The 10828-nt window shown below is 40.8% G+C and overlaps 1 protein-coding gene across 1 annotated transcript in view; it reads left to right on the forward strand.

Moving 5' to 3' along the window:
- LOC105988207 overlaps positions 1–8575 on the forward strand; it is a 72265-nt gene extending 63690 nt beyond the window's left edge. Inside the window, exons 15-18 of the mRNA XM_013019751.1 lie at positions 2493–2603; positions 5011–5671; positions 6859–6904; positions 8498–8575. Of these exons, the coding sequence (XP_012875205.1) occupies positions 2493–2603; positions 5011–5671; positions 6859–6904; positions 8498–8575 (896 nt within the window). The remainder of the gene's footprint in view (positions 1–2492; positions 2604–5010; positions 5672–6858; positions 6905–8497) is intronic.
- The last annotated feature ends 2253 nt before the right edge of the window (positions 8576–10828 follow it).

The raw sequence follows: 10828 nt of genomic DNA on the forward strand, positions 1-10828 counted from the left end.
TAATCACTTGTAGAAAACTAAAGCTAGATCCTTATATATCACCCTGCACCAGAATCAACTCCAAATGGATCAAAGACCTCAGAGTCAAAGCAGACACTCTGAAAACATGACAGGATGGAATAGGAGAAACCCTAGGTCTCCTTGGCACAGGCCCACATTTTCTTAATAGAGACTCAGAAATACAACAAATCAAAGAAAGGTCGGACCAATGGGATTGCATGAAACTGCAGAGTTTCTGCGTGGCAAAGAACATAGCAAGCAAGATCAATAGAAAGCCCATGGATTGGGAGAAAATCTTCACTAGCCATACAGTGAACAAGGGTCTCATATCTAAAATATACTTAGATCTTAAAATATTAAATCCCCCAACAACAAATCACAAAGGAACAACCACCTGTTTGATAAGTGGGCTACAGACCTAAAGAGAGACTTTTGGGAAGGGATGGGAAAGGGAAACAAAGAGGAGGCAACAATGCTTGATAAGAAATGTACTTGTTATCTTGCCCATGTAATTGTAACTCCTCTGTATGGTATTCTCACAATAAAAAAAAAAGAATGGCCAATAGACACATGAAGAAATGCTCAACTTCTCTAGCCATAAAAGAAATGCAAATCAAAACAACATTGAGATTCCACCTCACCCCAGTTAGTATGGCTATGTTCAAGAAATTGAATAACAACAGATGCTGGAGGGGATGTGGCCAGAAGGGACCCCTACTGCATTGTTGGTAGGAGTGTAAACTTGTTCAACCACTTTGGAAAGTAGTATGGAGGTTCCTCAAAAGACTCCACATAGAGCTCCCCTGTGACCAAGCAATCCCACTTTGGGGCATTTACCCAAACGATAACAAACAAGGCCATACTAAAGCTACCAGTACAACTATGTTTATCGCAGTATTATTCACCATAGCTAACATATGAAGCCAACCTATATGCCACTCAGTAGAGGAATCAAGAAAATGTGATATATAAAAATATATTTACACACACACACACACAATGGAATTCTATGCTTCCATCAGAAAGAATGATACTGCCCCATTTGTTAGGAAATGGAAAGACTTGGAAAAGATTATATTAAGTGAAGTAAGCCAGACCCAAAGAAACATAGGTCCCTTGGTTTCTCTTACAGCAATAACTAGTGTATGTCTAGTACAAGCAGAAAAGGTCAAAAGCTATGTACATATGACCATATAAGATGATGTTAAATGAAATGAACCCCAAGATAGGGACACAGGAGGTTTTATCTTTCTTGCTGTTCTTTTAAAATGTACTTATAATGTATTATGTGATTTTTGTGTTTGTTTTGTATGTTCTTCCCCCATGGTATAACCCCTATTTTCACTGTATTTGATTCTGGTGCCCTGCATCTTGTATACAAATTTTTCTAATTTTTGGAGGGGAAGGGAAATAACAAAACACTGAAATAAGGATACAGATTGACCCATTGTAGCAATGAAATGTACAAGACAGTCTGTTGAAGATGAACTTTACAACTTGATGGGAGAGGAAGGAGTTGGGGAGGTGGGGAAGGAAGGGATAGTAGGGGAACAACAAAGGAGGGTAACAATGCTTGATAGGAAATGTACTCATTACCTTACTCTTGCGACTTTAACTCTTCTGTACAGTATGTTTACAATAAAAATATATATTAAAAAAGAATAAAATGTTGCAGACAAGAAAAAGAAAAAAAGTGGGCAGCTAGGCATGGGTGGCTATTGCCTGTATTCCTAACTACTCAGGAGGTTGAGATCTGAGGATCGTAGCTCAAAGCCAGCCCGGGCTTATCTCCCTTTAACCACCAGAAAACCAGAAGTGGCACTCTGGCTCAAGTGGTAGAGTGCTTGCCTTGAGGTGAAGAGCTGAGGGACAGTGTCCAGGCCAGATTTCAAGCCCCATGTCCAGCAAAAAAAAAAGAAAGAAAAGAAAAGAGGATAGAGGGGGGATTATTATGTTTCCTGAGTTTATTTTTAGACATCTTTAGGGTAGCTTCTCACTACTGCTGGTCGTCTCCTGCTCCTCATTGCAATAGCTTAGTGTTACTGGAGGAGATTTTCAGCAGGTCTCTTTTCAGGATCTCGATTTTAGGTCCCCTGCATCCCAAACAAAGAGAGGGGCAGTACAGTAAAGGGAAAACACATCCAGTGGAGTTTAGGCAGTTCTTCATTGGACACAAAATGTGATAGACTGTTGATTGACAGGTGAGCTTATGCAACAAATGTGTAGCTGCTTATGCCCAGGTTCTCCAGGGTGGCTGAGTGCTTGTTCCTCATTGAGACTGGGTAGTATCAAAGTTAGGTCCTGAGCATCCTGGGGCCAAAAAAGTCATTGTAAAGTCATTGTCCTTGTCCCCTCCCAACCCTAAGTTTGCATAGTAGGTGAAGGCTCTGCTTTGACAAATAGTTCTAGCCATCAGGACCTAGCTCCATTTGTTTATTGGCTCCAGGAATTTATCAGTATGTTTTTATTTGCACATTTATTTCACTGTTTAGGGGACTTTACACAGGACAGAATCTATGGACAATTCCATGGGCGAGCTTTGCAAGTGGCCCTGGTAACCATAGACAATAGTTCCGCCTGTTGTCATGGCAACCAGGGAACCTGTAATATCTGCCTGCCTCAGTAGGAGATGTAAGATACAAGCAGGGAGATAGGAGGGTCCTGCAGTCTTCCAGGCTTGAGACAACACTGGTGAGTTTGTAGGCTTGTCAATGGGAAAGTGAAAGATTTGGAGATGTCCTTTTTGCATCCAGTGATAGGATTTGATGGGAGATTTGGGATGGGCAAGTAGAAAAAAGGACACCACAGGCTGTGAACATTGATGTCTTAAGCCTGAGGAAACCACTGTGATGTGTCCACTGTTGTCTACCTGATCTTACAGTTGGGAAGCTGAGAATCAGACACATCATTCAGGATCCTAGGATACAAGAAGCTCAGGTTTAGACCTATGTTCCCACTGGCTACCTCCTCCTTCTCCTGGTCCTTTCCTGATCCTTGCAGTACACTGCTCTTCCTGTTTCCCTTTTATCTTCTTATTCTTTTATTTTACCCTTCTGTTCTGTATCTTGTTGAGGATTAGATTCCATGGGTCTTAAGGACTCTGTCTTTAATTACACAGTCCCAAAGTTAAAAATGATCAAGTAATCCATGGTTAAACATAAATTCAGGAAAAGTGAACATAACACTAATGAAGAAACACAAAAGATTCCTGGGTTTTCCACCTCCAAAATGGGCCTTCATACCCTTTCACCCAAACTGTCCAGTGTGCTTTCATTTTGATGAAATTTATTGGGATCATGGAAGGGGAGGCTATTTGTAAATCTCTGAGGTGGACATGTGTTCCTATGTCCAGTAAGTTGCATTTCCACAGATAATCTAAGAATTGGAAGTGAGATTTTTACCAGGGATGACCTTAACAAGGATTCACCCTTTATCATCCCCCTAATTTTGCTAACACTGAGGACAATCCTGGCCTTGTATCCTGTTTGCTTTTCTAGTTATACAGGTCTTTCTTGCTTATCAAAGAAATTCACTCTAGAGCATCAGAAAATGTCTGATGTTTACTTGAATCCCAAATTCTTATTTAAAGGCTGCTTGTACTTAATCAAGAATCCAACTGCAAAAAAGGCCTGACTTACTCAAGAGTTAGGACTGTGGATTTCAGACAAATCCTTGAATTTTCAAACAGTGAATTTCACATTTAAACAGTCACTTGTACAAGGATATTATTCTCAGGACAAATCCAGGCAGGCCTACAATTGCAAGGCAAAATAGGCTATGTTCGAAATGTGTTCCTTGGTTACAGGAATCTGCCCCACTGGAATAATAATGCACTTTGAGTCTAAGAAAATATTAACTACCACAGTTTCCCTCCTCATCTCACTTAAAACCTTCTGCCTGTTTGTTTGTTGCAATTTTTGGGTTTGAAACCAGTATTTCACATATGCTAGGCAAGGACTATTTACCACTGTGATATAAACCAGCCACAGAGTGGTAGCCTTGTAAATAAGTGAGTGCAAAATTATCTTTCACATTTTTTTCTTTAACCATATGTGTGGTGCTTTCTGTGGCTAAAATATTGTTCTTAATAGTTTCTTCAGGCTCGACATGTTGTTTTGTGTTAGAATGCCTGTGTAGCATGGACAAGGTACTGGGTTCAAACCCTAGTACCACAAACACAATTGCTGGATACTAACTAGTCTTCCTCCACAACACCATGAGGAGAGAAGGACATCACATAGTGTCAGCATTCAGAGATTTCATAAGCTCTGGGAAGAAATTTATTCTTGAATGGTGGCTTGGTTTCATTATGAAAAATTGGGTTTTCAAAGGTAACATTGGGTTCATTACATAATGGGCATGTCTAGCCATAACACTGTACAAAAAGACCCAGTCCTTGGAGGACAATGCCCAGAATTGGAGGTGTGGCTCGTGTGGTAGAGTACCAGCCTTGAGAAGAACAAGCTAAGTGATAGTGTAAGGCTTGAGTTCAAAGCCCTAGTACTGCTATAAAAAAGATATTCAAAAAATAAAGAAGGCAATGCCCATTATGGTTCCAGTATGCGTTCCAATTTCAGAAGCAATCGATGTCCCAGCTGATCACATCAACCTAATTTCCAGCCCAGGATTTGTGTAGATGGCAAAGTATGGAGAGTGGGGCCTGAGAAGTTCTTTGCTTATTGTCATAAGAGATCTCGACTTTCTCATGTAAGCTCACCCCTTCCCATACTCTCAGCCACCAAGACATCCTGTACTCCCTCAAAAGACCAGCATAATCCCTTCCTTAGTGTTCTCACTAAGCAACAGGTGTAGTAGTAGTAGTAGTAGTAGTAGTAAGCTCAACTTTTCTAAGTTAGGCACCATTTTGTGATCACCCCCTAGAAGGGACATTCTATTCCACCTGTACCTAGCAGTCTTCACCCAATTTGGCAACTTTGTTTCCTTCTCGACCCTTTCCACTTTGCCCACTTCTGTGCGTAAATAAACCTCCTCCTCTCCCCTACTACCAAGTGTCTGTTTACAAAGGTAATACCGGTCACCAGAAAGGGAGCCTGGATAGCAGGACGTGCACAACTAGGAGAACCTCCTCATCCCCTGTGCAGTGTGCAACGTTGGAGAGCTACTGTGTCCCCTGGCCAACCCTGGTGTGGCTTTGGCGCATCCATGGACACCTGACAGCTTTGGCAGACTTTCAGCAATGGCATTGTGATATGCCTACTATGCCTTCAATTAGGCCCACTAGGGGAGCCTACACCATGAAGATGATGGCTAGGCCTGAGCTAGGCCCGGCCATGACTTCAGCCATTACCATACGGGAGCTCTATGAGACGGAAATTTTGGCTGAGCCCGAGCCAGGTGGAGCAGAGGGCCGCCACTTTCGAGAAGGAGCTCTGGCCTTCAAGGATTACATGAGGCTCATAGCTGACCTGGATGATGAAGGTGACCAGAACAGCGTAGATGTGGTGAACAAAGACGGCGGCAGTGGCAGCTCCCGTGCCTGTGAGGTCCCTTGCGGGTGCCAGGCTCTTCCACAGCCGCAGGCCTCAGAGCCCATGCAAATGGCCACAACTCCGCAGCCCCGGCGCAAGCGAATACGCAAGTTCTTGTCTTGGCAGCTGGAGGAAATGGAAAACCTTTTCCAAGAGATTCAGTATCCTGATGCTCCCAGGAGGTCAGTGGTTGCTCTGGGTGGTATCCGACCTCCGTTGCTTGGCTCATTCCAGTGTCATTTTCCATCCCTTCACCTCTTTACTCCCAACCCCCTGGAGGTTTTGCCTTCCATGGCACTGGGCCTGGGAGGAATGCCTTGGGATGCTAAATCAGTATGTGCATGCAGGAATAGACTGGAAACACGTCTAAGAAATGACTGGCAGCCATTGCTTTTGGTTTCTTTTGCTTGTCAGAGCTGGCAAATCAAACTGAACAGTATTTACTTTCGAAACAACCTTTCTAATACAGAAATGATCAGTACAAAGTTGTTTCACATTGTGGTGAGTCAGGTTTCCAGAAGTCTCTTCATCTTGCCAATCTTAAACTTTATATGCATTAAAAATCCCTCCCCTACATACATACTTTTAACTCTCTACCCAATCCCTGACAACCACCTATTAATTCTTCATTCTCTAAATCCCCTTTTGCGGGATCTCATGATAAGAAAATCACATAAGATCTCTCCCATGTACATCATGACCATTCATGGATTTTTCTGGAGAAACATGTTACCTTTGCCTGTTTTAAAATGTGGCTCTATGGTTACTGATTCCCCAACATCATATCATATTTTGAATTTTATTCATTTAGTTATTTAACCTGAACCAAGGCTTTAATTCAATGCCTTACTCTCTTACTCAAATTTTTCATTCATAGTTGGTGCTCTACCATTTGAGCTATATCTCCAGCCTAGTTTTTACTGGTTAATTGGACATAGAGTCTCTCAGACTTTACTGTTGGAGCTGGTTTGGAACGGTGATCCTCTAGATCTCAGCTTCTTGAGTAGCTAGAATTACAAGCATGAGCTAAGAAGGCCTGGGTGATTTGCAAGTATTTTCATCCATTGTATGTTTACTTTTGAGATCTTTAGTACACAGAAGTCACTTTTGATGTAGTTGAACTTGCCCATTTATTCTCATTAACTTCATCGCTGGCCTATTCTGCACATAAACTTTTATTAGAATAATGTTTAAGGAAATGACATACTATCATATAATTTCAGTCCTGTACCATTCACATGTGCACATTTGTCTTAGAAGTTTGCATTTGTTATTATGTTGAAGTTACATCCTATGCATAGGGCGGACAAATTAGATATCATTTCATCAGTAACAGAGACCAAGAACATTTGTGGTGTTCTCTCCACAGGAAGCAACTTGCAAGAGATATAGATGTGGCCGATGCCAGAGTGAAGGTCAGTAAACCAGAAACAAGCATTTTGAAGTCATTTGATGAAATACCTGGTTCAGGATGAGGACAAATATACCCTCAGCAATTTTATGTTGGTGTGCTTTTATTGTATTTTCTATTGGCAAACAGAAATTGAATTTTGGAATGTCTCAGATGGAAAAAAAGTGTAACCAAACTTCAGTTTATCATTATTTTCCAACCAGAGGCCATGTGATTGCTTAGTGAAAAATATAAAAGAGAAAAAATCCAAAAATGTAGAAGAGAAGAGGAAAATACTAGCAGGGACAGGTGGGGTGATTGTACTGGAGGTACAGGAAGAAGGGGAGGGCATACAAAGTAGCAAGAGCCACCAGATATGATGGGGTTATGGAAATTGGTGTGGGTGGCCAGGAACTGCTCTTTGGCCTCCCTTGGCATCTGGCTCACTTTGGCCCCTGGAAGAGGACATGGCAGTGGTGGGTTCTACACGTGGATGTGAATCTGGCCACATTGTGGCTATACCACCTCCACCAGGTCCTTGTACTTCTTGGCTTCTTTCTGCTCCTCAAACCAGGGGCAGGAGAACCAATAGGAACCACTGTCAATACTGGCATTCATGGATTGTCAGGACTCTCTCAGATGAAATAATAGCATAAAATAACATGAATAAATAATAAAAAGTAAATCATTTATATATTTCTATATAAATATAAGTAATAATAAAGATGGTTTATTTCTACATGTTAGCATTTGTGACAGAAAATAGTACCAGTCTTCTTAATTTAAACACGAGTAAGTAATTGTTTTTGATAGTTATTTTCGCTCACAGGTAATTCTTGCCAAGAATTTATTCTTGCTGTTTCATGGACAATACTGAGAAATTCTTATCAACCATTATACAACAGTTTTGGATTGTTTTAGTGTATTGCATTTGGAAAGCATGGATTTACATTCATTGCTTTTCAGGTTCTAAAGTGATGAAAAGTAATGGGTGAACTTTAGATTATAAAAATTCATTTATGATTTATTTATTCATTTATTTTAAATGTTATTTTCTTGTAAAGATGCTGTACAGAGAAGCTACAGTTACATTAGTAAGGTAATGAGTACATTTCTTGTCAAGCATTGTTACAAAAGTTCATTTATGATTTTTAAAATAATTTTTAAACTAAATTTTGGTCCAATGACATTAGTTTGTACTTCATAGCTGATTTTACAGCTTCATTCTGAAATATCAATATATTGCAGAACTTTTGTGTAAAGTTCCAGCTCAACTAAATTTATTAGAGATTTTGTTCACTTCCACTACTCAACGTAAGTCTGTTCAAGAGCTTGGCACATAGTAGGTGCTCACTATGTGTCACCTGAAGGAGGAAGGTGTTAATTCTTACAGGAGTTTTTGTTGTTGTTTGTGGTGTTCAGGATAGACACTGAGACTTCACATATTCCAGCCATGTGTCCCAACACTGTACCCTAACAAAGGATTGAAGCAATGACAAAATAGTTGCCTCCTACAAGTTTAAATTGCAGGGACTTAGGAAGTTGTACAATATGTTTTCTACACTATTATATTCACTGTCCATTATACTAAATCAATGATTTTTCACTTTGATTTCAGGTTTGGTTTCAGAATAGGAGAGCCAAACATAGAAAAATTGTGAAGAGAATAATGAGAGGTCATGAGAGTGATGACTGAGACATCATCTTCTCTGTGTGGTCGGAAGAGCCCTAAAATAACTTCCTCCTCCAGGAACCAGAAGCAGATAATTTCTTTTAGTGCCTCTATACTTGGGCCACCCACACTGCCACTGTAACCATTATGTCATCTTTACTCATATTAGCAATAAAGTGGTGCACCCTCAACATTTGTGTGTGTATCTCTCTTCTTGGGTTAGTGTAAGTTGCTATGGAAGGGCCATTTAAATTCAGTGTTAAAGAAGTCTCCGGAGTCACCATCAGCAGGTCCTGCACAACACAGAAATTTCCCAAGTGCCATGGTGTTTTACACTGTCCTACACACTCTTCTCTGCCCAGCATGGCTTTATCCTCACCTCTGCACTGCCCTCTTTGGACCACAAATGTGTTTCCACACAGAGCTGAGTTGTGTCCATGCTGTCGAATTCCCTCCCAGATTGAACTCTGAAATTTCCTGAGGCTGCCAACAGGGTTCATGGAATGAGGTAGCTGACCTTTACCTAGATGCTCTAAATTCTGTTCCCTTCTGAAATTCCATTCCTTTCTGTCTCTTTCAGGAGTACAAAGGGCACTAAAATAGTCCAGTATGGTGACATCAGAATGCCTGTGTTAGGGGTGAATTTTTTATATCAAGAGGATAGAGGGGAACACATTCATGGAGACACAGAAGCTACAGGAACTCCTGATAGGAGCAATAGAGGGTGTCTTGTTTTCAACATAGGTTGGGATGCCCTTTTTCCTCTTTTACATATGCCAGATGCAGGTGAGCTTCAGGAAAAGAAAGGGCTGCTAAGTACTGAGAGACTTCTTTTGGGATAATGGTGGCTGTACTTGGAAAATAATCTGTAAAGCAATGGAATCCAAAGGGCAGTCAAGCCAGGCCACAGGCCCTACCAGTGAAGGTCAGCTATCATCAGCCATGCTGTGGGGTCTTGCTGAAGGACAGGAGTTGGCACCTGTTGCCCTGAGACCTTAGTGTGGATATCAGGCTCTCAAAGTGAGAGGAAGGAAATAAAGGCAGCACAGTTGAATAGAAACTGAGGGGTAGGGGACCTAGTGTTTTTTTAAAACATAGAAAATATAATATCAGGTATTTTTTCCTTTTCTGATTTTTTACAAAATAAGTTTTTTTATTGTGAAAATACTGTACAGAGGAGGGGTTACAGTTACATGAGCAAGGTAATAAGTACATTTCTTATCAAGCGTTGTTGCCTCATACTTTGTTTTTCCCCTACCATCCCTTCCCTCCCATCTCCACAACTACACTCCCTCCCCTGCCCCCGCCGTGCCCCTACGCCCCTCCCCCGCCAAAGTTGTAAAGTTCATTTTTTGACATAGTGTCTTGTACATTTTATTGTTGCAATGGGTCAACCTATATCCTTATTTAAACAATTTGTTTTTTCCCTTCCCTTCCCCAAATTATACCAACATCAAATACAGTGAAAACAGAGGTTATACCATGGGGGAGGGGCATACAAAGCAACAAAAAAATCACCTTATAAATATGTTAGAAACAATCGCAAGATGGCTTCATAGAATGTGTTCGGTAGTGAACTTTCTCTTTGAATTTCATTGGAGAGTTGGAGGAGTATTGGTGTGATTGTTTCTAACATATTTATAAGATGATTTCTTTGTTGCTTTGTACGTCCCTCCACAACGGTATAACCCCTGCTTTCACTATATTTGATGTTGGTATAATTTGTGGAGGGGAAGAGAAAAAACAAATCTTTTAAATAGGGAGACAGGAGGACCCATTACAACAATGGGATGCACAAGACGTTATGTCGAAAAATGAACTTTACAACTTTGGCCGGGGGTGGTAGAGGGGAAGGGGAGGAAAAGGGGGATATGGGAAGGGATGAGAAGGGGAAACAAAGGAGGAGGCAACAATGCTTGACAAGAAATGTAGTCATTACCTTGCCCATGTAATTGTAATCCCTCTGTATGGTATTTTCACAATTAAAAAAAAGAAAAGAAAAAGAAACAATCGCAAGAAAGAAAAAAAACACTTGTGTCCTTAACCTTGGGGTGCATTTTGCCTAACATCATCATATCTGACCTTTTCTACTTGTCTCAGACATATACTAGCTTTTGCAAATAAGGGAAACCATGGGACTTCTGTTTCTTTGGGCCTGGCTTACTTCACTTAATAAAAATTTTTCCAAGTCTTTCCATTTCCTAACAAATGGGGCAATGTCATTCTTTCTGATGGAGGCATAGAATTCCATTGTGTATATATACCACATTTTCTTGA

This window comes from Dipodomys ordii, unplaced genomic scaffold, assembly GCF_000151885.1.
Source record: "Dipodomys ordii isolate 6190 unplaced genomic scaffold, Dord_2.0 Scaffold47, whole genome shotgun sequence".
Classification (NCBI taxonomy): Eukaryota; Metazoa; Chordata; class Mammalia; order Rodentia; family Heteromyidae; genus Dipodomys; species Dipodomys ordii.